Source organism: Eublepharis macularius, chromosome 11 (genome assembly GCF_028583425.1).
Source record: "Eublepharis macularius isolate TG4126 chromosome 11, MPM_Emac_v1.0, whole genome shotgun sequence".
Classification (NCBI taxonomy): Eukaryota; Metazoa; Chordata; class Lepidosauria; order Squamata; family Eublepharidae; genus Eublepharis; species Eublepharis macularius.
The window spans coordinates 9,802,951-9,830,804 of record NC_072800.1 but is presented as its reverse complement, the minus strand read 5'-3'; the positions used below and the strand labels follow the sequence as shown (position 1 = coordinate 9,830,804).

General features: G+C 47.5%; 1 protein-coding gene across 1 annotated transcript in view; it reads right to left on the bottom strand.

The window, feature by feature from the left end:
* Window positions 1-27,854, bottom strand: part of MOCOS (molybdenum cofactor sulfurase) — a 228,390-nt gene that overhangs the window by 54,128 nt on the left and 146,408 nt on the right. Inside the window, exons 6-8 of the mRNA XM_054991830.1 lie at window positions 26,417-26,616; window positions 2,975-3,091; window positions 1,100-1,549 (exon numbers count right to left, since the gene is read on the bottom strand). Of these exons, the coding sequence (XP_054847805.1) occupies window positions 1,100-1,549; window positions 2,975-3,091; window positions 26,417-26,616 (767 nt within the window). The remainder of the gene's footprint in view (window positions 1-1,099; window positions 1,550-2,974; window positions 3,092-26,416; window positions 26,617-27,854) is intronic.

Sequence of the window (27,854 nt, the reverse complement as noted above, 5' to 3'; positions counted from 1 at the left end):
GAGGAGAATTAGAAAAATTCAATCACCTCAGGCAATATCAGGAACTCTTGACAGTATAAGGGTCTATACCAGTGATAGTCACTCAGTGACTCAGGAGCCACATGTCGCTCTTCTGAGCACAGTTCCCCAATATGTTGTCTGCCCCACATTTTGGGAAAGTGGGCAAGTCCATTGCCCAGTAGGGATTGTGGTTGGCAGAAGGTTTCCACCTTGAAATTGCTGCCAGATGAATAGGTAAGCTGTGAGGCTCTCCAAGGTGCAGGTGAAGTAAATGTGTTCTTCTGGTTGCTAGGGGTTGAGATTGTGGTTCTCTGCAAGATTCAGAGTGAGCACCACTCAGTTATACAAACAAAAAAAGGCTATCTCTGGCAGGCAAGGATAGGGGGCTGGTCACAGATCCACAGAACTGAAACAGCAAGCAGTGAAGGATGGGGGCATCAGGAATTGCAGCCCCAATCCTAGGAGTTTCCAGTAGAGCTCTGACACTAAGGACACACCTACATCTTGTCCACTAGCTGCTTTCTCCCATGTAATCCAAATACTCCTTAAGCCATGTCTTTTCGGCCCCTCACTTGAATCAGACTGAAGAGAAAATGCATCTGTGACAGACCTAATGCTGGTGCTACTTAAACAAGGATAAACCCCTGAAGTGAATGGCTGGAGGGAGGGCTCTGGCAAAGCCTGGGGCTGATCATGTTAGGGAGGGGGAAGCTGAAGAATCTTTAGCCTGGATCGTGATTTATGAAGGAGTGAGTGAGTAGGCAAAGCCGATGTTACCGGACTTCCATTCCTTGCTCACGTCAAAGTGTGGCCACTCTCATGTGGTATTCACCACAGAATTCCTTGGGGAGACAGGGCTGTTTCAGGATAACAAGCCTGTCATTGATTTTGAAAACCAGCCCTCCATATATTTAAGAAAACTTGTGAATGGAGATTTAAAGTCAGCTGGCTTGATGTTTCTTCATACCCTAATGCAGGCTCACATAACTGACGCTTCTCCATTCAGAAACAAATTCTCTACATAGAAAATAGAATGTCAAGGAACTACATGACAGACAACACAATGGGAATCTTTTAAAACGTCATTGAAGGCATTTACCTCAAAGGCAGCACAGGATTTGATTGGGTAGAGATAAATGTTGGTGACAGTGACTGGCATTCTACCATTTTGTTGTACTTCTGTTGAATTTTCAGAGGTTTCAGCCTTGTCCCTTTCTGAATGTTCCTTAGGAAGAGGTGGACAGACTGGGGTCACCACTGAAGGCGAACTGGTGTCAAGCTGAGAGTCTGTGATGATTCTCTTTAGAGGAAGTTTGTTGACGTTGTTATTACAAATGTAGCCATTTTCTTTGGGAGACACTGTCACTTGTGAAACATTCGCTGCTGGAGGGCAATTAACCATGTTGCAACCACACAGCCTGGTGGCAATAATGAACTTCAGAAAGGTTTCTGCATCTTCAAATGTTGACATATAACCAAAGGAGATCCTCACAGACCCGGTGGGACGTCCATTGATTACATCTATGTCATCTCCGCAAACATGGCCAGCCTGGTTAAGTTTTAAAAAGATACTATGAACATTTATTGTAAACATTACAACAATATGAAATATTTGACTATTTTTATAGCAACAGATTCTGTTCAAACACAGAGATGGAGGGGCTGCGGATGGTAGTGGAATCCCTCAGGATACTGTCCATGAGAATAAGGAGGAGTCTGGTTTGTGGGGCAAATGCACCTCAGATGCCATGGGCTCTCGCACCTCTGAGACAGTTTTCATTTGGCAGGAATGAAGGGAATTAAATTGACCATGGCTTTTCCTCCTTCAGTACTTTCTTTTGTAAAATGAGAGAAAAGAAAGGACTATAACATGACAAAGTAAATCCCAGTAGGAATTCTGCTTCACTGGGCTCAGCACCTGTCCAATGACTTTTGTTGTTCTTAAAAAGACCTATGGGTATTTTGCTTTAATAATCCTTACCCCACTAAGTTATTGTCTACAGCGAGTGCCCACCCTCTGCAGTCGGTTGCTATAGAGATAACCGATGTTTACTTTGACCGCCAACATTCCAAAGCTGTTGCTCACTCTGGCAGGCCAAAGCAGAGGGACCTGCAACCCCTGCCAAGGTTCCTCACGAGGAGCAGTGAGCTTCAGGAGGGAAGCCGTGTTCGTTTGTAGTAGTAGAACAAACTTCAAGTCTGGGAGCACCTTCCAGACCAACCAAATTTCCCACAGCATAAATTTTTGTGAGTCAAAGCTCATATTGTCTCATAAAAGCTTGTACCCTGTGACATTTGCTCAGTCTTGAAGGTGCAACTGGACTTGAATGCTGAAAGGTGACAACTCCAAATACACTGAAAGACCTTTCTGCAGATCTCGTAACATATGAACAAGTCCATGGCCATAAAAATCTCACAAAAAGGAAAGAAGAAAGCAAGTTAAGAACAGAATTAACAGATGGAGAAGAATTTAACAAAGAACCTGAAGAAAGGTTATTGCTGTTATTGCTGTGTTTTGGAAATTACCAAGGCAAGCTAAATGTTGTCTGCATAGATTAGAATGATCACAGTAATGGACACAGACATAGTTAGACATAGACATAGTGTTAGACATAGTTTCACGAACCACGAACTTTCATGAACTTGCCCCAGTTCGCAAACCAGTTTGTTTGGTTCATGAAAACGTCACTTTCAGGTCAGCAGAAGGTCTGCAGAGAGCCCATCCCCCGTTGCCTAGGAAACAGATTGATCAGTGCCAGGCTGTCTGCAGTGATGAACTGAAATATGAACCAAACGAACCGGGCTAAAATTGTCACGGTTTGTGAGAAATTAGCTCCCGTGAACCGCCAGTTTGCGAACCACAAACCAGCTCGGTTCATGATGAACTTCAGTTCGTGTTTCGGTTTGTGCCCGCCTCTAATCCTGAATGACAAGGTAGCATCATCGAGCATTGATGAACTCAGCCCATACTGACCTGCAGGTTCTTTCTGATGTCATCATTGCTGATCCCCAAATGCTGCTGACAAGCTCCAGTGTTACAGAAGCAGCCTGTGCGAACATGGATGTTGTAGAGCCCAGCCAATCTGTCTACCTTCAGGTTTCAAGAGGACCACAAAGTGAGATTTTATTCATCGATATAATTAAAACTGTAAATCGAGAATGCGCTAGGATTTTTTCCAGTTTTAGTCTAGTTGTAGAATTTAAACTTCATTCTATGCAACAGAGAAACATACACAGCACTTTAAATATAATTTTATATAAGGAAAATTGCTGATAAAAAGAATATAAGAAATATATGCAAAGGAATAGGGTCATTTAGCACGTGAACAGAAAGATAAAAACACCAGCAAGATTATATATATCCCACTTTTTGGATGTGCACAAGTAAACCTATCACACTTTCACCCAGCCCACCTGACAAAGAGCTCAGAGCAGATTACATTGTTCCTTTCCTTCATTTTATGCTTACAACAATCCTGCAAGGAAGGCTAGGCTATGAGAGTGTAAGTGGCCCAAGTTTTTTTAGTTGAATGGAGATGCATACCCAGGTCAACTCTGTCCTAGTGAGGTCCTTTAATCACTACATCATACTTGCTTTCTCATGTTTCAATAACTTTCAACATTCAAAAGTGTATCTCTGCATTTATGAACACTCACATTTTCTTGAGATTATCAATATATACACAGAGATCTCAACAGTCATTATATTTCAGAAATACACACCTATGAATTGGGTCAAAACTGAACCCCAAATTTCAATTCCTACAGGAATAAATTAAGAAAATTAGCAGAATGAGAAAATATTGCTTTTTATAGAGAGTTATCATTGTACACAATAAAGAAGCAAGTTCTACTAAGCTCAACTGAAGTTTAATTACTAGATTGAAAATATTGAAACAAGAAGGCATAAACAGCATTACGAATGCAAAAAAGCCCACGAACAGCCTGTCCCTGCCCCCTCCCCACCCCTCTTAGCACTGGAAGAGCCGGCACCGCGTGGCTTCTTCTGCCTGGTGCAAGAGCGACAGGGAGAATCTCCCTGCCTGGCTTGCATGGGGCAGGAGCAGCACCGGGGCACTGGTCCTGCCGGGTGCGAGCGGGACAGGGAGACTCTCCCTGCCCCCCTCACACGGGGCAGGAGCAGCTCCGGAGCGCCGGCCCTGATGGGTGCGAGCAGGACAGGAAGAATCTTCCTGCCTCACTTGCACGGAGCAGGAGCAGCTCTGGGGCGCCAACCCTCTCGGGTGCGAGCAGGACAGGGAGAATCTCCCTGCCTCACCTGCATGGGGCAGGAGCAGCCCCGGGGTGCCAGCCCTGTTGGGTGTGAGCGAGACAGGGAGAATCTCCCTGCCTCGCTCTCAAGGGGCAGGAGCAGCCCCAGGGCGCCGGCCCTGATGGGTGTGAGCAGGACAGGGAGAATCTCCCTACCACGCTCACATGGGGCAGGAGCAGCCATGGGGCGCTGGCCCTGATGGGTGCGAGTGGAACAGGGAGAATCTCCCTGCCACGCTCGCACAGGGCAGGAGCAGCTCTGGGGTGCCGGCCCTGCCGGGTGCAAGTGGGACAGGGAGATTCTTGCTAGTGGCAGGACAAGGCCCTTTAAACTATCAGCTGGCAGGCAGCAGGGGGGAATCCCCCCCCCGCTGCCTACCAGCTGATAGTGTAAAGGGATTTTAAAGGTCCAGGTAAGTGGATTAGAGGGGAGGGGGGGCTAAGTGTGTGTGTGTGGGGGGGTTGGGGGGGTTGGGACTGCAGGCTCCCATGAACAATGAACAACAAACATGTTCGTGACAGCATCATGTTCATCAATGTTCATTGGTCGTGGATGGTAACAAAGCACGAACAGCGTGTTCGTTTCCCCCCGTGTTCGTGCCCCTATCTACTCACGACCCACCTCTTCTCTCCCCGTTTGTGACTTCCCCTTAGGGCTGCCCCTTCAGGTGTCCAAGATAGTGGGCTCCGACTCAGGGTTGCCCATGCTGGAATTGCCGCTGTTGGCCTTTCTGGTGCCACTGGACATCTGTTTGTTCAGTTGCAAAACACAACAATATCAAAGAGAGATATGGCAGTACAAGTAAACCAAAAGACAAACACCATGGTGTACTAACAGCTTCAATTTAAAGAGATATCAACATATATTTTTTCAATGTATTATATATACACAGATGAAGTGGCATATACAAGAATTTGAAAACAGGTTACAATTTGAAGGCAAGCATCAAATAAGGCATTCCTAACTTTAACTCTCAGAGATAGAAAGGCCTGGAGGGATACGATCTACAAAGTAGCCAAGGATCGGACACGATTAAATGGCTAGGATTGGATTGGAATTTTAACTCTATCAAAATAAAACCTTTTGAAACCAAAAGACCTTGTCTTCTTGCAGAAGGGGGTTAGACAGACTATCGTGTCTGGAACGCCATAGCCTGACATTCCAGAGGTCAAGAAAGCCGTCAATCAGAGGGAAGGCGACAGTGGGTGTGGAGCCCGAGTAAATATGCTGTAATATTTTGTCTGTAAATTTGGACTCAGTAGATGTCACCTCTATCTCCAGCCATCTCTATCTCCAGCCATACGCTGGAGGAGTTCATTATACACCCTGAAATCATCAGTGGGCGATGCATCCTCTGAAGGGCCAATCTCTCTTTCAGGAGATTCCGACAGGAGAGAAGTACTGTACTGAGCATGGCTCCTGGGGAACTCTACATCAGATGGGTGCTGTGTTCACCTCGATCCATCATAGGAGTAGGCCCGTAGCGAGGGAGACCTAGAGTCTCTCCTATATTGACGGTCAGAGAAGGAGGAGCCCTCTCTACGATGGTAGGAGATGGCTGGATCATCACTGAACTGGTGCTCTGATCGGCTTCTATACGAACAGGGGCTATAACAATGTCTGGAACGGCCCCTTCGACTCCCAGTTGACCTAGGAGACCCTGACTCGTATGAAGTTGACCTGGCTCCACACCCACTGTCGCCTTCCCTCTGATTGACGGCTTTCTTGACCTCTGGAATGTCAGGCTATGGCGTTCCAGACACGATAGTCTGTCTAACTCCCTTCTGCAAGAAGACAAGGTCTTTTGGTTTCAAAAGGTTTTATTTTGAAAGACAGCATTCAGGCCCAGATGACCATACTCTAGGATTTGAGATCCTAGCTGAACAAGGCATTGTTAGGAATGAGATACAGAATAGAAGTTGTTACATTTCACACTCTCAGAGCCCAGCCTCCCCCCAGAGTTCACATAGCAGGAGAGTTCTCGGTGAGAACACTAGTCAAGGTCGACTCGGCTTCCAGTAAAGATAAGACAGTGTCTTCTCCCATGGACTCGGCTCCTTGCAGGCCATAGCAGGTGCACGACCAAAGGTGCGCGAAGCTACCGGGGAGAACCATTTAATTTCGCTGCCGACACTGAGGCAGTGGGGCTCCCGGCCTTGACAGGCAAGGGAGAGGCGAGCGGGCACGTTTTCCTGATCGATGTGAGATGCACCATCAGGTCGACAGAGCAGGAGGGCCCCAGCGTTATATGGGATCTAAGGAGAGCAGCCTGCACTCCAGAGGAAACGCGGGCCAGCACCCAACCATGGTATAAGCGGGACGTAGACGCGGGCTGCCTGGAGGAGTGGGATCCCCGAGGAGGGGCCGAGGATATCCAGGATTGGGAAACCATCCGACATGAACTCATGAGCTGGGATTGTACGGACGTGAACTCGGCCAGAGCGTGGGAGCGAGGGCGCACACAACAATTGGAATATCGAGCCCAGGTAGTGGATACCGGAATTTCGGCCGTTACTGGTTTAACAAAAGGGATTCTGGCCAGCATGACTATGGAGGAGGAGCAAATGTTACAAGGCGGCGGAGTAGAAGGTCCGATACGGCCCTATGACACTAGGAACACAGACCATGAGTGGAGGCCAATCGGGGGGGCAGAAGGACCGATAAGGCCTTGGCCCACAGACTATGTTCCGCCGAGGTCACGGGAACCCTCTGAATCCAGTGAACGAGGGCAAGATGGAGCAAACCGCGAAGTTCAAGAATATTACCGCAGGATGGAAGATAGAATGGAGGCGATGGAAGAGGACTTAGCCCAAGCCATCCACTTTACTGGCGTGTTGGTGAGAGAACAGAGGGAAGCAAGAACGACGGCCAAACAAACAGTAGTGCCGCTAGTGCCACCCGTAGCGCAGGGACAAGCACCAAGGAGGGCCCCAGTATCAGTAGGTGCCCAATCTACTCTGGGGTCAGGAGCAGGGCTGTCACTGATTCAACCTCAGCAGCCGACTCAGATTACACCGGCGGCCCCGGCCCTGTCGCCATTGATCCAGCAAGTAATACCAACCCCTCCGCAAACGCTACAGCTCTCAACTCAACCGACACCGGTTCAAATGGCCCCACGGCAGGTCCCACCACCACCACCTCCTCTTCAGACTGTACCGCAGCCATCACTTCTTCCACAACTGCAACCGCCTCCTCCTCCTCCCAGACAGGTGCCTCCTCCACCTCCTCCTCAGGTACCTCCTAGACAGGTGGTACCCCAGCAACCACCTCCGCCGAGGCCGCCTCCTCCTATGCAAGTCCCTCCGGCACCCCAACCACGTCCAGGAAGTCTCCCACCGGGAACTCTGGGGCAGGTTCTGCGAGCCCCGCTGCCCGGAAGCATGCCCAGACCTCGGCCACAAGGGATTCCCAGAGGCCAGCAAGACCGGCCCAGAGGACTGATGCAGGGGCTGATGCCGCCTGGGCCCCCGCCAGCCCCATGGCCAATACAGCCGGACCGACGGAGGGAGCCTGAGTTACCGTGGGGATGGATTAAACTGGAATCCACTTTTGATGGCGATACGCAAAAGTTGGGATTCTTCGTAGTACAAGCACTCCAGTTTTTTAACCGTTGGGGACACCTTTTTCTGGACGAGGAAAGTAGGATTGATCACCTGGTGTCGAGACTGGAAGGCAAAGCAGCCGAATGGTATGTAACGTTATACGACTCTGGCGCTCCTGAACTAGACACTTTACAAAGTTTTATGACAGCACTACGCGCCCAATACGAAGATCCCCTTGAAGAAGATCATTCCCGCACAGAATTACAGACCTTACGGCAAGGTATACAACCAATCCGAGAATATGCAGTCAAATTTCGGCAACTAGCTGCCAAATGCCCCCATTGCGAAGAAGAGACCAAAATTGTAATGTTTAAAGGAGGCATGAATCCCAGGCTGCTAGATCGAGCCCTAATGCAAGATGACCTGCCAACACTGTTAGGCTGGATACAATTGGTCTCCGAAGTCGAAAATCGCATACAACAAGTAAGGCTAGTAGAGCAACAACAAGCCTTAGGGGCGAGAAGAACACCGGTAGTACCCAAAGGGGGGCGAGCAGGTCCCCCAAGTCGCGGAGCAAGACACTCGTTGGCAACAAGGACTATGCCTACAATGCGGAAGGAGTGGACACTTTGCAGCTCAATGCCCATCTCGCATACCGGTGACCGCCGCCCCTACTCCTACTTGCCCCATCCCGGCCCCAAGGGCCAGCAGGGGATGCGGAATTCCAAAACACAATCAACCGGAAAAAGGCTTAGAAGCAGAAGAGGTTTCAATGGATTTGGATATACAACCTGCAGAGAGTGAAGAAGCTCCCAGCCCCCAATGGGGAAACGAGATGGATCTGTCATAACGAGACCCAAACGGCAGATCGAAAAAGAAATCACCCAGAAAGAGGTGAGAGAAAAGGGGTCTGTATTATTCCTTCCGGTAAGACTACTAAATCCGAAAAGAGGAACCCATATATGTGTAGAAGCTTTGATTGATTCTGGATGCTCCAGAGACATTATAGCCCCAGCCCTAGTAAACAGCTTGGGCTTAGAAACCAAAGAATTGGAAAATCCAATCATTTTTGAACAAATGGATGGGTCCAACATGAACCCAGTGACTTTGGAAACCGAACCAATACCCACAGGTATGGGGAAGCACTGGGAAAGCAGATGTTTCGTCATCAGTCAAGCAGCGAAATACCCCCTTATCCTTGGTAGCCGTTGGTTATGGGATCATAACCCTTACATAGACTGGGCTAAGAGAATAGTTATATTCAACAAAGACTATTGTAAGCATCATTGCTGGCTGGCAGAATGGGGGAGAGACAAACCACCCCAGTTGGATGTCGCCCTTCTAACTCAAGAAGAAATTAATCACATTCCTAAAGAATACAGAAGCCTGAAACAAGCTTTCAGTGAAGAGGAAGCGGACAGTCTCCCCCCCCCCCCCATTGTGCTACAGACTGTGCCATTGAAATAATACCGGGGGAAAGTCTACCCAAGGGCAAATTATATTCAATGAGCCCCTTGGAAAGGGAAGAGCTACGGAAATTCATCGATAAAAATTTGCCCTGCTAATAGTCCTCATGCAGCTCCTGTACACTTCGTCAAAAAAAAAGGATGGCGGCTTGAGATTGTGCACAGATTTCAGAGGGGTTAATGCAGTGTCAACAACCAATGCCTACCCCATCCCACTCATCTGAGATCTACTCAACGTCGTGGCTCAAGGTAAGATCTTTTCCAAATTGGATTTAAAAGATGCCTACTTCCATGTCAGAATCAAAGAAGGAGATGAATGGAAAACCACGTTCAATACGCCATTAGGTCAATATGAATACCTTGTCATGCCTTCTGGCTTATCTGGAGCTCCTTCTGTATATATGTCTATGATCAATGAAGTACTGCATAAATACTTGTATAAGGGAGTGGTTGTTTACCTAGATGATGTGCTAATTTATTCAAAAACGAAAGAGGAACATATAAAACTAGTATGAGAAGTACTAACCACTTTAATGTGCCACAAACTCCCTATCAAACTCTCCAAATGTGAGTTTCATAAAACAGAATTGGACTACTTAGGCTACCGCATATCTGGCCAAGGGCTAAAAATGGATCCTGCCAAAATCAAAGCGGTACAGGACTGGCAAACCCCCTCCACTCGTAAACAACTGCAATCCTTCCTAGGGTTTGCCAACTTCTACAGAGATTTCATAGAGGGGTTTGCCCAAATCTCCCTACCTCTAACCGAGCTCCTGAAAATGAAAGGGAGAGGGGAACAAGCAAAGAAACCCACCTCCAAATTGGAGTGGAACCAAAACTGCCAACTGGCTTTTGATCAACTCAAAATTAAATTTACGTCCGAACCTGTATTGCAACACCCTGATGAAAATCGCCCCTTCATAGTACAGGTCGATGCCAGTGATACAGCCATAGGAGGAGTGCTCCTGCAGAAAGGGGGAGACGGGAAAGCAAAGCCCTGTGCGTATCTCTCTAGAAAATTTGCTGAAGCAGAACAACATTGGAACGTCTGGGAAAAGGAAGCCTTTGCCATCAAAGTAGCTCTCACAGTATGGCGTCATTGGCTTGAGGGGGCACGGCACCCGTTTGAAGTTTGGACAGATCACAAAAACTTAGAAGCACTAAAAAGCCCCAGACGCCTTAACGCCAAACAACTCAGATGGGCAGAATTTTTCTCTAAGTTTAATTTCACCCTTAACCTTTTACCGGGGAAAACTAACTTCCTGGCCAACGCTCTCTCGCGCATGCCCCAACATCAGAGTAAAAGGGAGGAGACTATTGACACTGTATTCACCCCCCGGCAACTAGGGGGTGTGGTTACCACTCGCAGCCAAACCCAAGCAGAAGAAAAGGGGTGGAGAGCAAAAGTGAAAAGCGAGGTGGAAAAGGGGAGGGAGCGCCGAAAGCCAAAATGTCTCAAATGGCGGCGGGAGACTGGATTAAAGACGATCGATTATATATACCAGCCAGCCTCAGAAAAGAAATTCTACAACGCTGTCATGACGCCCGTACCGCTGGTCATTTTGGCTACCTGAAAACCCTCCACCTAATACAAAGGTAATTCTGGTGGCCTGGGATCCACGAAGATGTATCCCAATATGTATCCTCCTGCCCACCCTGTATAAGCACCAAAACACGGAAAGGAAAACCACCGGGACTTTTACAACCCTTAGAAACACCCAATAGACCCTGGGAAGTAATATCCATGGATTTTATTACCGATTTACCACTCTCCAGAGGCTGCTCCTGTATTCTAGTAGTTGTGGATTTGTTTTCTAAACAAGCACACTTTATTCCATGTACAACTATTCCCACGGCCAAAAAACTTGCAGAATTATTAATGAAACATATTGTGAAGCTGCACTCTTTTCCCTCTACGGTAATATCGGATCGCGGAGGACAATTCGTTGCCAACTTTTGGCGGGAGCTTCTTCAATTAACCGGAATAGAACAAGGGATCAGCTCCGCTTTCCACCCACAATCTGATGGACAATCCGAAAAAACAAATCAAGTCTTGGAACAGTTCCTACGTTGCTACATTAACTTCCAGCAAGACAACTGGGCGGAGCTTCTGCATTTCGCCGAATTTGCTTATAACAATGCAGTCCACAGTTCAACAGGTGAAACCCCCTTCAAAATAGTACATGGCTACGATGGACAAGCATTCCCCTTTGAAATGCCACTGAAAAAACAACCCGCCAGAGATCTACACCAATGGTGGACTAACATCACCGAGCAATGGGCAGCTATCCAAACAGCTTTAACCAAAGCCAAAGCAGACTACAAGAAATACACCGATCGCCACCGTGCAGCCCAATGGGAATTACAACCAGGAGATAAAGTATATATCTCTACAAAAAATCTCAAAGTGGAACAAATCAGCAAAAAATTAGCTTTAAAATATTTAGGTCCTTTTCCTGTCAAGAGAATAATAAATCACATGACTGTAGAAGTTATCCTTCCAAAGAATCTATGCCACGTCCACCCTACGTTCCACGTCAGCCTATTAAAAAGGGCTCCTACACCAGATAAGTGGCACCCATCACCAGCAGCCCCTATTCCCACCATGATTGATGACCAAGTGCACTATGAAGATGAAGAAATTCTGGACTCTAAGCTCAGATGTCATAAGCTTTACTATTTAATTCGTTGGAAAGACTTTGAGGAGGGGTACAGAGAGTGGGTGGAGTCAATTCATGTTAAAGCCCCCCATCTAATCAAACGCTTCCATTAACAATATCCCGACAGGCTGGGGGGAGAGGGGTCTTAAGGGAGGCAGAATGTCAGGATCTCTTTGTATATTGCCTGACAGGAAGCAACCTAACTAACGCCATGTTTAATTCTTTAATTGTTTAGTCTTCTTTTCCCTCTAAGTGCTGCCTGCAAGGAGCCGAGTCCATGGGAGAAGACACTGTCTTATCTTTACTGGAAGCCGAGTCGACCTTGACTAGTGTTCTCACCGAGAACTCTCCTGCTATGTGAACTCTGGGGGGAGGCTGGGCTCTGAGAGTGTGAAATGTAACAACTTCTATTCTGTATCTCATTCCTAACAATGCCTTGTTCAGCTAGGATCTCAAATCCTAGACTATGGTCGTCTGGGCCTGAATGCTGTCTTTCAAAATAAAACCTTTTGAAACCAAAAGACCTTGTCTTCTTGCAGAAGGGAGTTAGACAGACTATCGTGTCTGGAACGCCATAGCCTGACATTCCAGAGGTCAGGCTATGGCTCCAGAGGTCAGAGCATGGCTCCTGGGGAACTCTACATCAGATGGGTGCTGTGTTCACCTCGATCCATCATAGGAGTAGGCCCGTAGCGAGGGAGACCTAGAGTCTCTCCTATATTGACGGTCAGAGAAGGAGGAGCCCTCTCTACGATGGTAGGAGATGGCTGGATCATCACTGAACTGGTGCTCTGATCGGCTTCTATACGAACAGGGGCTATAACAATGTCTGGAACGGCCCCTTCGACTCCCAGTTGACCTAGGAGACCCTGACTCGTATGAAGTTGACCTGGGCCGTCCCGATGGAGTGGGAGTCTTGTCAATCAAAATCACGTCCTCATCCTGGCTCGCTCCCTGAGGGGGACTCCGAGGTGAGGAACCGTCTCCAGAACCTCTATGCCTCTTCTCTGGAGGGTCGGAACTGACTGTTTCCGGTGGAACCAAGGGAGACGCGGAAATCAAGCTTTCTAGCACAGCCTTATCGTGCTTCGAAGAATGCTTATGCTTCTTTCGCTTCTTCTCCAGGCTGGACTCCGATGGCTTCGATGTCGAGGTTGGATCCGAAGGTCTTGGAACCGAAGAGGGAACCTCCTGAGAAGACGTTGGTGTAGTCCTCGGAACCGAAGGTGTTTGGCTGTGAGGAATCTTAGGATCAGGAGTTTCTTGAGGAGAAGCCGAGACGGAAGCCAAAGTCAAGGGTGGTCGGCTCGGAACCAATGGTCTCCAATCGTGAATTGCTGGTTCCGACGAGCTCCGTGTTGCAGTGACAAGCGACTCCGTAGGTCTCGGTTCCGACTGACTCGGCGAAGGGCGGGAGTATAGAGTCTTTGAGCCCGTCGATCTATGGGCAGGTCGGGAGGCGGAACCGGATGAGGCAGATGGTGGTGCCGTTGCTGGTTAGTCTGTAGCTGCCATCGCGCGCTTCCAGAGGGAGGCCTGTAGGCGACCCGCTCGTTCTGCCCTAGCCTTAGATGTAAAGGCATGGCAGTGCTTGCACACCTGGGTGTTATGGGTTTCCCCTAGGCCATCTGACCTTGTCATCTTTCAATCTCAGGTTTCACAACGCTTAAAAAGAGCTGTTTCCGACATTGCGACTATTGAAGAGCTGGAAACCTCAACTACCGGTGGTGAAAGAGAAACTGAGGGTATGTGGGGGGCGCTCCGCCTCTTAAGGGGCTGTTTCAGCGGGAAGACGGCTGCACATGCGCACTGAGAGGCGAGAGCACCCCCTGGCGTTATTGAGCTTTGGAAATCTCCGTAATCGGCAGGTCTACACATGCACAGTCCCATGTGGGACTGCACAGGAAGACCGTAGATAAACTACCATTCAACATGATCAAATACTTTTTTGGTATCTAATAATTTCAGCCCATTTCAAGGTTGTTTGGATTACAGAAATTACTCAGATTCAATGTGCTCCATATATCACTTGATATAAAATATGCCTGAAGAAAACCCATCTGGTCATTATTAATATAATTAACAATAAGTGTATTAACATTGCAATCCTAAGCAGGTATATACAGAACTGTATTGCTCTATTCAATGTGTCTTACTTCCATAACAGTGTTTTTAGGATTGTAATACAAGTTCCTTATCTAATTTATACATAAAGATTTTACAGTTCTGATTCAGATGCCAAGTCTTCACAAGACTGGCAATGCCGTCCTAAGCATAGTTACACCTTTCTACTGAAGTCAGTGCAAGGCACTGTACTGTTGTGCACTTTGCCTTTTGTGAATGAGGCTAACAGTGAAATCTTATGAATTACTCCAGCCTAAGCCCAGTGAAATCAACATCCTTACATTGGAGAAAGTCTGCACAGAATTGTCCTTTATAGTTCAGGTTGTTTAATAGTCATTAAACAATTCCACTAAGGGCCTAATTAAGTTACAGAGAGGTTTTACAGAACTCTACATGGACTCGGGATTCTGGAGACTTGTTGCTTTTTAAGCTCTTGTTGAATAATAAGAACATTTAATATAGTTTTATGATCTTCTGGCAGCTGCGGAATAGCAAGTGTTCAATGTCACTTTTATCTGGAGAAGTAGAAAGGTATAAGTCTTGGTAAAGCTTATTAAAATTCAGAAACAGTTCAATCAATACTGTTTTACTAGTGTAAGAGTGTCCACAATTTTTTTCAACAACAGAGAATAATATTTGTTCTAATGCTAGCTGATAAAATACAAGTCTTATTTTTTAAAATACTTCTGCTGACAATAGTGTAATACCTTCCTATCCTCATAAGATAATGTAAGATTTTCTGCGGGTTATCAATTCTTCCAAGACAAACTAATCCAGAGGGGTTTTTAACGTGATTTGAAGGGTTTTTAAAATGTAGTTTCTAGCCTTTGAATATTCTCCATAAGTTTAGACTTAGGCTCTACTCTTAATTTATTGTGATGGGTAGAAATGTTAATAAAATGTTCATTGAATTTTAAATAAAAGTCACCTGGTCAAGTAGCATCAATTGCATGGTTAAACTGAAAGCATTCAGGAACAAATTTATTTACTTAATTTATTATTTCCCATACCATGAAAAAACAATGTTTTTTTTCCAAAAACACTTATTTGGTAAAAAAATAGAGAGAGAGAATGAAAGTCTACTGTAAGGAAGATCTGAGAGAACCTGAGAGCCACTCTCCCCCTTGGTAAGATGAGATGCCACTTTTTAAGCCACACAAAAATAAATGATTGAATATAGCTTATGAGGAAAACAAGTATATTTTTTTTCTCCTTGTGGATTAAAAAAATCACTGAATTAGCCTCAATAAATCTGTGCCAACATGAAAAGAATGATGCAATGCATCTGAAATCTCTCCTCCTTCAGCAACATCCAATAATTCTTGAAAGATTTTATCATAAAATCTAGACCGATGGCTGTTACCAACATAAACATTAGCTATCGTAATTAGCTAAGATCTCTGACTTTTGGAATAAAAACAAATCCTAAATAATTGATGAAGATAAATATAATCATTAATGGATACTGGAATGAATAAGTTATGTGGGTGATGGGAAAGAATGCAGCTACATGTGGTTGACTTGAAGGTATAATGGTATCCATGAATGAGAAAAAGAATGGATATTTTAATAATCAAACCAGGGCTATGTTACTCTACCCTATAACCACCGTAACACACTGAAACAACAAAATAATCTAGTTTATCAAATACATTATTCACATTAAGTACATGTCGAGAGATTTACTTTCCTCAGCTTCCAAAACCTTTAGCTTCTGTCAAGATATGAAATGCAAGGATGGGAGAGGTAGCTAAGAGAGAAGGCACTGATTGATCAACTAGGGCAAGAGACAGAGGAGCTGGACAGAGCAATGACTAGGAGACCTACAGGGACACCTCCCTGCGCCTTGGTTTTTGAAAGCATAGCAAAAACAGACCCAAGAAAATGAACTGCAGTGAGCCATGAAGAAAAGTTGACTTTCAGCCCGCTCTTTTCATACATCCAGATTACTAATGGCCTTTTAGGGGAAAACAAGTGCAAAAACATAAAATTGCAAGTAGTCTTTCCCTACATACATAAAAAGATTTTTACTCTCCCAAAAGAGCAGTTCTGCAAGATCCTGTTCTGCAAGATCCTGTCAATGCAGATTAGTTAAGATCCCAGAGACATTATGGAAAGTGGGAGTTATTAAATAAGTGGCTTTTGCATCATAGGATCCTCCCAACAAGATATGCATGACTCTGTGATTTGAAGAGATAAAAACAGCACAGCCAAGTAGCTAGCAGTGCATATTTGAGCAGGCTGTAACATGCTGCCAGCAGGCATTTTAGAAAGGAACAGTTCCACTTGCATGCCTCAAAGCCTACCTTTGCAAATAAAATAGAAAATATACCCAAATTGGTGGGAATAATACCAGCCTTTCAGCTCCCTTCCCTTGAGCTGAAAAGAGATAAATCAGAATATTGTATTTGTAGCCCACTCCCACCCTGAGCCCCATTATTGTACTTTGTGTTTTACTATATGACATCAGTTAGGCTATAAATTTTTCCCAAGACCAATGAGTAACCTTTGTTGCTCAAGAGGTTGTTGAATCCAGTTGTCAGTTCTTTCTATGCATCACATCAGCTCTCCCTGCTAGATGGCACCTCTGTTTTTCTCTGAATCCTTAACCTCTGCATTACACAGAAACCCAGTTTCCTCTTGTGCCTGTCCTTATTATTGCATACCATTCTCTCTGGTGTGTTTGGGTGGGTATACTGCTCTTCCTCTAGGACACAGACGATCTCTGTCATCTGGAGATCAGTTGTATTCCAGGAGAATACTAGGCACTACCTGGAAGTTGGCAGCTGTAGGTGGAACAGCTTTCCAACCTCCCAGAAGCAAGGAGAGCTTCACCCTGGAAACACCAGAGAAAGAATGCCTGCTGAACAAGAAAACAGTAACCCTGATGATGCTCACATGCATCAATGGTTAACTGTGTTAGACTGATTTAACTATCTGCAACAGGGATCCGGCTGACGGGTCTGCAAGCTGGAAACACCAGGACAGAACTTCAAGCAGCACACTAACACTTTGGTTGTTGTGGATTTTCCGGGCTGTATAGCCGTGGTCTTGGCATTGTAGTTCCTGACGTTTCGCCAGCAGCTGTGACTGGCATCTTCAGAGGTGTAGCACCAAAAGAGGTGCTACACCTCTGAAGATGCCAGTCACAGCTGCAGGCGAAACATCAGGAACTACAATGCCAAGACCACGGCTATACAGCCCGGAAAATCCACAACAACCATCTCTGGCCGTGAAAGCCTTCGACAATACAGCATACTAGCACATTTACAGCCTGCCCATTCTAAATGTTTCATCCCCCAGGAAAATGTGAGCATTGCTTTTTTCCCCCATATGCATCCTCAATATATCTGCCTGGAAGCCTAGATTCCCACAAGCCATTAGCTAAGCACAGCCAGTGTCTAAGGCCAACAGCATGCTCTCCCCCACCTTTAAATTAATCCTTTCTTGGAACTAGAAATACAGTAATTTAACAGCGTAAAAAAAAATCTCCCATCCACGGATTGTGAGAGACTCTCTCCGCATAACTGGTTAGAGCAACGCAAAAGTAGGTCACAAAAGAAACCCAGCTTTCTTTGAATTATTTTTTCTTCTCCAGAATGAGGAACTCAGGCTTCATTTAAGTTAAAATATAAAACCAGGGCCTTGGTCATAAAATCTATTTTTCCTGTCCTTAATAGGACAGGACACTATGGGCTGGACTGCATTTTTCTGGACAGCTGAGGCCTAATTAGAATGGCGTGAAACAAAGGAAGATACAGAAAAAAGCAGCAAGAGCCTGCATTGTAAATTAAAGCCACGGGCAGATGGAAATATCAAAAAAGGCCTGGGGAAGCCAAGTCAAGTGGCCCCTAAGATACAGCAATTCTGTGATGTTTCTGTGATGCTTTTTTTCAGCTGGAACGCGGTGGAACAGAGTTCCGGAACCTCTTGAAAATGGTCACATGGCTGGTGGCCCCGCCCCCTGATCTCCAGACAGAGGGGAGTTGAGATTGCCCTCCACACCGCGGGGGCCACCAGCCATGTGACCATTTTCTCCGAGGGCCACCCACTGAGTTCCACCACCTCCTTTCCCAGTAAAAAAGCCCTGGATGTTGCTATGTCACTTCCGGGTACAACCCAGAACTCTGATAAAACTCAATGTTTTCCAGCGATTTCTAACGTTACCGTTTGCCACTTTTATGTTGTACCTGGAAGTCAAGCAGTGACATCACCGATGTCACACTCACACACCTTTGTGCAACCCAGCCCTCCCACCAGCAGCCGGGATCAGGCCTAACTCCTTCCCTTTGACCACATCTCCCTTACAGGAGTCTCTCAACCTGCAATGCACAATCCAACTTTTCTGTAGTGTGGGAAGAATTAGTATCTCTGTTCAGATGTATGCTGTCCACCGTATCTCTGAAGAAAAATAGCAATTCTCCACCTCATTGTCTGCAGGAGATCAAGACAACCGTTTTAACAAGAGTTACGTTTATTGAGAGACGTTTTTCCAGTCTGTATTCTAGCATCATTTTGTTTTTAGTAGGGCAAAAAAATATCATCTAATACTTTGGTTATGAGGTCTTCTGCCAAGATATCTGCCACAAAACAGCGAGGCTGATTTGAACCACAGAATTACTTGAGGTTGAACAGAAGGCACCAGCACCATCTCCTTCCTCATCATCCAGTTTGCCGGCTGGACTTCTAGTCCATCATCTTTTCCTAGTTGCCTGAAATCTTAACTACTAAATCAATTAAAAAAATCAATAGTGAACAATCACAGCAGTCGTTTTTAAGACAGCTCTTTGGAACTCAGCCAAAAAAGCCATTAGGCCAACTATGAATATTTGTCTTAGCTGGAGTCATCACATTTAATTTAATAAGTGGATGTGTTCTTAAAAGCATTACAATGGTTAATTCATATTCTTTGACCATCGCTGCACAGTATATTTGAGAAGAACTGAGAATCCAGGAGATTTTTGGTGGGGGGAGTGTTGGCCTTGACTCTTTCCAATATCATTCAAAAGACTTTTACGATGTACCTCACAAAAGAACATAAGAATAATTTTTCATCACACTTTGGCTGGAGTTGGCCCCGCGGCCCACGCCGGATGTTGCTGGCCACGGCCACCCTCTCCCTGGGCCCCAAACAGCAACTACCTGGCCTTGGTGATTTCTGGGTCAGCACTGGAAGGAACAGCACATGGAGGTGGCCTGGGGGCTGCAGCAGTTGCAGCAAAGGGGGGGTGGGGCAGCCAGATGGGCCCAACCACTTCCCCAGAAACCGCGTGTGCACCAGAGGCCTGACGCTGGAGCAGGGGCACTCAAGCAGCCTGAGCAACCCCCCCCCCCCGCATTAGTTGGGTACGGTCACAGCAGGTGGCCAGCCAGCAGTAGCCAAAGTGCCAGTTCTGCAGCTGGAAGCCCTCTCTCAGTAGTGGGGCCAGCAGCAAGCTGGCCACGACGGCATCCGACACAGGGCTGCCTCTGCCCGGCCAGGGTAAGCACCTGGGTGGGGCAAGAGGGCTGGGCAGGTGGTGGTCCTCAACAGAAAGCAAGAGCGGGGCTGGGACGGGGCCAAGTAGCAGCCTCTGACCCAGGTGTTAGGACTCACCCTAGGGGCGGGGACCTGGAGAGCAAGGTGGGGCCATCATTACAGGAGGGAGCCTAAAGGGAGGGCACAGGGGAGGAGAGTGGAGGACTGATCCTGTTTGCCAAGGGCAGCCTCTCAGGCAGGAAGGAGTTCCTCAGGAGTGAGGCAACCCTGACCCCACCCCTGCCATTTCTGAGGCCAGAAAATGGGGAGCCCTCAAGTGTGGCTGGCAGGTAGCCAGGAGAGGAACAGCCCCAAGACACCGGCAGTCATGGCAGCACCACGTGCATGTGTGCTCCAGAGGACCCAATGACATGTGGGGTCTCACTGGGGTCAAAACTGCCCCCAAACATAGCATTTTCACACACAACCTCACAGAGCACAACCCTAAGTCTGCATATTCACAAATAAATCACTTGAAGTTCAGTGGGTCTTACAGTTTAATTTAAGATTGCAGCCACAGTCTTTCAGTTATGCTACAATAAGAAAGAAACATGCCTCAAATCATGTACAGAGTGCCTTCCCTTTTCCCCTGCCCCAGTTCATACGTACTCTTCTTCCTCCCCCATCTAACTTTTCTCCACCAGCTTCATACAGTGCGATGTCATGCGGCAAACACCATCAGCCTTCCTGGGGCTCCATTTCTTGCTTTCCTCAGCTGCATGATTCACTGCTTGGGGGTGGAGGAGCGAGGGCAGCTCTTGGGCTCTCCCAGGCTCCTTTGTTCCACTTCATGTCCTTCAAGTCCAGGAATAATGTGGGGACGCTGGCAATGTAAACAGTGCAACCATCTTGCAAGAGGGCAACAGAGTTTAAACCCTTTTGGGGGGGGGTCAGGGAAGCCTTAAACTACCTTCTGGAAACGGGTGTGTGTTTTGGACATTTAATCGTTCTCCCATACTGAGATTTGGCTGGGGGGGGGGGAGGGGGCGCTGCCTGAATCTTCCTGCCTTGGATAAGGTGGAAAGTGAGAGTAGGAGGAGATCAACATGCATCCCCACGCTACCACTGTCAATTATCCAGCTCAGGTGGCCGCCATCGCTTGCTCTGGCAATTAACTTGAAAAGGAAGGTGATTGCGAGAGAGAAGGGGATTGCATGAGAAATCTGAGTAAGCTGACACCTCGAGACAGAGAATGTGATGTTGACTGAGGTGTCTGGGCAGTCCACTGGCTGCTGGGTGGAAGTGGAGGGGGTGGAGGAAGTGAGGCAGACTCTGAGCTCTGCTCTTTTCGGCAAGGGCCTGCACTTTTGTGCCCTCCAGCAGCAGATTAGCTGCTGGATAGAAGCAAAGGCGGGAGAAGGGAGGAGGAAGGGAGACAGAGCCTGAGCCCGAGCCCCACTCTCCTTGGTGAGAGCCTATGCTTGTCCTCCCCTCCTACAAGACACTGAGACACTAGCCAGCCACATGGCATATCAGCAGCCATAAGAACCTGCTTGTGCCTCTGGCTACCCGCCCAAATTCTTGTGTACCCAGGCACAGCTGGCAACACTCCTCCTCCGTATCACATGAAAATGTTTGGTATCTTCTTTGAAGTTTCCCTGGACAGTTCAAGAAAATACAGGACTGCCTTGGTGAAAACCAGACACTTGGCAACCCTTGTCCCTATCCCCCTCCCCCGTTCTTAAACCGGCTACCTGTGTTGTTTCTTAGAACCTCTCTGCATCCTTTGCTTGTGGGGGTGGGAAAACAACATGGTTGTTCGATTAAACCTTCTGGAGAAAGAAAGAGAACTTGGGGGGGTTATGAGTTGCCAGGCCGAGATTGGCAACTCACAATAGACATAGAGAGGTCTATGTCTATTGTAATTGACATAGAGAGTAGACATGGGCACGAACCAAAAAAACCCCAAACTGCGCGGTTCGTGGTTCGTTCATTTTGACAAACCACAAACCTTGCTGAACTACTGATTTATGAAAGTTTGTGGTTCGTGGCTCCCTGGAATGGACCCCTTCATGCTCAGAGAGCCCATACTCGCAGGGAGTTTTCAGCAGGCTCTAATCCAGCCACCCTCCAAGTTTCGACAAGATTCCAATACGGATCTCTGAGTTATAGACCCCCAAAGCCGGTACCTCCAGGAAACTCCCATACAATACAATTGGAGCCATCCATGCCAATTGACTATGGGACCTTCAAACATGGCCAGTGTCAGGGAGGCAGTCAGTCAGATGGCTGCCTCTCTTCTAGGGGGCGGGGGGCTGGCCACCCCCTGGTGGCCCCTCCTCACCCGCCTGCCTGCCTCTATGGGCGGCCACTATGGAAGGACCATGTGTTTTGTCGGTGGCTGCCCTCTCTGTGGGGGCTGTCTGTCACCTGGAGGCCCCTCTCCACCTGCCCGCCCACCCCTATGGGTGGCCACTACAGAAGTACCATGTGTTTTGTCGGTGGCCACCCTCTCCGTGCAGGCATGGGAAGAGGGGCTGCTGAGGGACCCCCGGCCAGGCAGCACAGAGAAACAAAGGGAGGCCCCTCTCCACCCCTGTGGGGAGAGGGGCCAAGCACGCACCCCTGGCCATGTGGCACAGGGTCACAAAGGGAGACCCCTCTCCACCCCCATGGGGAGAGGGGCCATGGATGCACCCATGGCCATGCGGCACAGAGTAACCAATTAAGGCCCCTCTCCACCCCCTTGGGGAGAGGGGCCAAGGACACACCCCTGGACATGCAGCGCAGGGTAACAAAGGGAGGCCCCTCTCCATCCCCTTGGGGAGAGGGGCCAAGGACATACGCCTGGCCATGCAGCACAGGGTCACTAAGGGAGGCCCCCTTTTACCGAGACCAACAGGAACCTCCAGAATCCACCTTCTGGGAGTGGTGGTCACAGACAAAACACATTGTCCTGCCGTGGTGGACAGCAGGAAGCAAGGAAAAAGCCCCCTCTCCATCCCCTTGGGGAGAGAGAGGCCAAGGACACACCCCTGGCCATGCTGCACAGGGTAACCAATTAAGGCCCCTCTCCACCACTTTGGGGAGAGGGTCCAAGGACACACCCCTGGACATGCAGCACAGGGTAACCAATTAAGGCCCCTCTCCATCCCCTTGGGTAGAGGGGCCAAGGATGCACCCATGGACACCCAAGACAGGGAAGGAAAAGAAGGCCCCTCTCCACCCCCTTGGGGAGAGGGGCCAAGGCAGGAAGGGTCACAAAAAAGCCCTCTGGGGCCAATGGAGGATGCGGCCACTGGCAAAACCAATAGTTCTGCCATGGCAGCAGAGGTGGATGCCCTCCCCAACCATGCTGAGAAGAGGCTGCCACTAACATAACTCATGGGCCCTAGCCCCATATGTTCCTTGGCTGAAGGCTCACACCAACAGAACACTACTGACATCACCTGCCGACCAGCTGTGGCTGCACAGGAGGAACCCCTTCCCCCCTGGCCCAGAGGAGTCAGTCGATCCCATTTGGGACCATAGAGGCCCGTGGCTGCCAAAAAACCCCATAGTCTGGCCGTGGTGGGCGGCAGGAATGACTGTGACAACAGCACTGAAAATGGTCAAAGCAGCAAAAGGCCCCACTGGCCTGAAGATGATGTGGCCACTGGCAAAAACCATGGTCCTGCCGTGGCAGCAGGGGTGGATTCCCTCCCCAACTATCCAAAAGGTACAGGATTCAGCACCAGAAGGGGGGGGAATCCCAATGTTGCGTGGTGGAGTGGGAGGGCCATACGTCCCACAGATACAGGGACTCTCACACCATACTGTACAGCTACATGTGCAAACCCTTCCTCATGCTGAGAAGAGGCTGCCACACGAACGCCTGCCTCCTGATCCTTCAATCGCACCCTTATCCCCGACCCCGAGGGAACAACCTCTGCAAGGGTGGCCTGCCTGGGCATCCCGCTCCCACCCACTGCAGCCTCGGAACAAGGCTTCCTGATCGGGGTGGACTCCCATTCCTCTCCCACTTCTCCCTGATCTGAACTGGAAGCCGCCCTCTTTCTCCCCCTGATGGATGTTTTGCAGGGTGAGGCCAGAGGCAACAGGCTCGGGTGGTGCTTCTGCAGGTGCTTGCACAGGGCCGTGGACAACAGGTGCTTAGGGTCACAGCCCCTATGTACCACGCCATCGCAGGAGAGGCACTGTGCCACATAGGTCATTGGGAACGGTCTGATAGTGCTTCCAGATAGCGAGATTGAAACAAGGGCTGGCAGGAGGTGGCTCACGAGGATAACCGAGGATCACCAGCCGTGGTGTGGAGCATAGCTGGGAAGACAGAGTGCTGGGTGGACTGCGGTCACTGTCAGTCCCAAGGGGCTGGGATGTGGGTGGGGTGGAGGTAAAGAACTGCCATTCCTTCTGAGATCCCTCCTCCTCCACAAACAGTTTTTGGAGATCCTCCTCTCCCCCCACCGGTAAGACAGCTTCTGCCTCCTCCACAGGCCCCCCAAGCAGATGTTCTTTAGAGGGAGTCTCTGGTGCCACTGGGTCTTTCCCCTCACCAGTACTAGTCGATGGACAACCAGGACAACTTTTGCACACGACCACCCTTATCCCCTGCTCTAAGCCTCATAGTGCTGCTAAGCATGTATAAATGGAAAGCAGAAGAGTGAGTGTGAGTCCTTTTCAAGATGTGCCCCCTTTGCTTGGCCCCAGAGTCTGGCAGTGACCCTGAGACCAGTGAGGAGTAGATCCCTACCTCCCCACACAGAGAGACACCTGACCTGACCCACTTGAGCAAGCAGGACAGATGCTCAAAATAAAAAGAGAGAGCTGAATAACAAACTCAAACAGAAAGGTGAAGTGACCCCTCAGCCGAGGCGGCCACTTAGCTTGGCCCCAGAGCCTGGCAGTGACCATGAGACCAGTGAGGAGCAGATCCCTACATCCCCAAGCACAGATGCCTGAGGTGCACAAAATTTAGAATTAATAATTAAACAAAGAAGGAATGAAAAGACCCCCCAAAAGAGGGTAGTAGGCCTCAGTCAAGCTAGCCCCCAGGCCAGATCCAAGTGGCCCAGGCCTTGGGTGGGACTGGGGTGGGGTGGAGGAAAGAAGGTACCCAGGACAGGATACAAATGCACTAAATAAATGGGGCTGGATCCAGCCAGTTTTTTTATTCAACAACCCCCAATTCCCCTCCCAGCTGCAATCCCATGGTTCTCAGCATACCTCCTTCATTTGTCACTAGCAGAAAAGCTGCTTGGATCCAATCCACTATGTGAGATTTGCTTATACATGCAAATTACAGTTCAAAAGGATGGAAATCATGCTGAGCTTTGAGGATCTTTTCAGAGAACGTCGCCCCTCACCCACTCACCCCGCACCCACATTGCTGGGATAAAGTCTACAAAAGATGAGTCCTGCCAGAATGAACAGGGACTCAGGCTGGCTCACGGAGACCCGCAGAACCAATATGCTGGGAGCAAGCTGGCAAGTAAGATAAAAATATCTCTGGTTTTCATTCTACGACAGTCATTTAACTGTACATTGTGCCATACAGTTGTGCCCACCCCTTACATACCACTTGGTGAGATGATAAAAAGGACCAAGCTGACTCCAGGGTAGTTCCATTGCCAATATAAACATACATACATACATACATACATACATACATACATACATACAAAAGATTGCTTAGCTTTGTAATCTTTTCTTCTAATGAATCAAAAAGCTTTCTCTCTGTGAGTTTTGCACAGAGCTACAACATTTGAAAGGGAGAGACGTGTTTAACCCCTGAGAAAGCAATTAATGTAAATTATTGGGAAATGAATATATGACGCTGTCTCATACTATGTCAGACCACTGGTCCATTTTGCACTGTACTCTCTGTTCTGACTGGCAGTGGCTCTTCAGGGTCTCAGGTAAGGAAATCTCTTTCCTAATATCTATTTTCTAGGATCCATTGATTTGGAGATGGTAGGGATTGATCCAGGGCCTTCTGCACGCAAAGCAGATGCTCAGCCACTGACCTATGACTTCTTTTATTTTAAAATTTTTTTAGAGTCGAGGTAAGAACAGGCAATCCCACCCCAATGTATTCTGGTGTGCAGCACACAATCACACAAAGCGATATTAACAGTCGGGCAGCCTTTTTAGCCAATACTACATGGTCCTTAATACCAGAAACCACGTGCATCATCACAAATCATTCTTGAGAAGGGAGACAGTGACCAGGGGAGGGCAGTAGTTTTTAAAAAGAGCCTTACGTGATTTAAGACAGCTTTTGCTTAACCACAGGGTTCATACAGCTCTTTTGTCAACCTGTCATCATATCAAACTGAGTTTTTTGAAGAATGTGAGACCTGTGAGACCTGTTTACCAGGTGCAAAGTGGGTAAGAGTATTCTTTGCAAACTACCTTCAGCAGTTTCATTTGTCTACATCCTAAGCAAGGAGGAGATACAACAGAGTGACATACATGCCCAAGGTGCATATAATCATTTCTTTTATCCCACTATTGCTTTTGGTCAGACAAGCTTTGAAGGTCTCTGAAGCATCACTAAAACCTGCAGATCTGTTTGACCAGACATAACCAGGACAGATTAACAAAAGACAGTCCTTATCATAATCAATGACATCCTATCATTCTGCTGTCAACTTTCTGAAAAAAGTCAATGTCTGTCTTGTAATTGCATTTAGGTACTATAACATTTTGATGAATTACTTCCAATTAGTGGCTTAGATGATAAACAGAGACAAAAATAATTTTGCTGTGGACCAAAAGAAGCAGAAGCTTTAGAAAACCTATGTTTTCTTCGAACAAAAAATAGAGTAAGTAAAGAACGGTATTATGCATGACTTAAGCAACGAAAACAAAACAGAATTATTAAAGTATACCTGTGAAAAACCAACTATTTCTCCGTTTTCATCCAATACATTAAAATTAATTATTGGACCTTGGACATCTGGGTTGCTGAAGTTCGTATCATTGTAAATGCGCACTACGCGTGCCCCATTAGCATACGTTAGTGTGGAGAGGACTGTATAAGTGTATTGTGCTAAGGCAAATGTGTGCTGTTTTATGTTCTCCATTCCACCTAAGGAAGAAAAAAAACACAGTGATCAACTTCTTGTTTTGTCCTGAAAGATTTCCTTTAAAGCAATAGATGCAGAGGAGTTAGCCGTGTTAGTCTGTGGTAGCAAAATCAAAAAGAGTCCAGTAGCACCTTTAAGACTAACCAATTTTATTGTAGCATAAGCTTTCGAGAATCAAGGTCTCTTCGTCAGATGCCTGATACAGAGACTGGACAAACACAGAAGAGCAGAGGGAAGAGGCAATTAGGGGGGGAGGGGGAGGGAGCAATCAAAACATTCCTTTGCTAGTATATGTAAACATCTCCTTTTGGTGTGTGGATCAGTTGGCTTCAAAGGAGTTTGCCCTGTTAGTTTGTAGCAGCCAAACAGCTAGACCATCCAATTCCAATGCAGTATGGGCCTTCGATAACCACAGCTCTCCCTGCCAGATGCATCTGACAAAGAGATCTGTGGTTCCCGAAAGCCCACGCCAGGTGCCACTGAGCTCCCTCAGACCCCACCTCTGTAAAGGAAATCTGTTACCTGAGGTAATGTGATAACCATTCATAGTCCCTATTCAGTCCCAGCTTGACAGAGTCAAATTTGCATATGAATTCCAGTTCAGCAGCCTCCCGTTGGATTTTGTTTTTGAAAGGTTTCTGTTGAACTATAGTGACCTTTAATGGAATGTCCTGGTAGATTGAAGTGTTCTCCCACTGGTTTCTGGACGTTTCCATTTCTAATGTCAGATTTGCGTCCATGAATGCAATTCCCTGAAAAGTAATCACTTTGCATCTTTTTTTAAAAATAGCCCTCTCGGACAACATTTCAGCCGCTGCGCACCAGGAAGGGGCAGAAGCTTAAGGCTCCATTCATACAGATCTGCTGGTAACTTTTCCAGACCGGGGCCCCCTTTTAGCCCCTAGGTGGCAGCATGAGATTCTTGAGTTGCAAGTACATGATGCCTGAGCCTCACGACACTGGGAGCTTGATGGCGAGCAAGCAGGCATGTCACGTCCATCATTTTTGCATTTATTTAAAGACAACAACAAAAAGAGGTTCTGGGACGGTTTCCTTTACTCCCTGAATTCTCCTCCTCCTCCTCCTCTTCCTCTCTCTTGTTTATTTTCAATCAGGCTTTGCAGCATCTCACCTTCCGCCATCTCTTTCCTGTCATCTGTGCTGTTTTCTTTGCCTCCTTAGTTTCTCTTCTGCTTCTACCCTATTTTATTCCCGTTCACAATCTTCCTGCTCCCTCTCC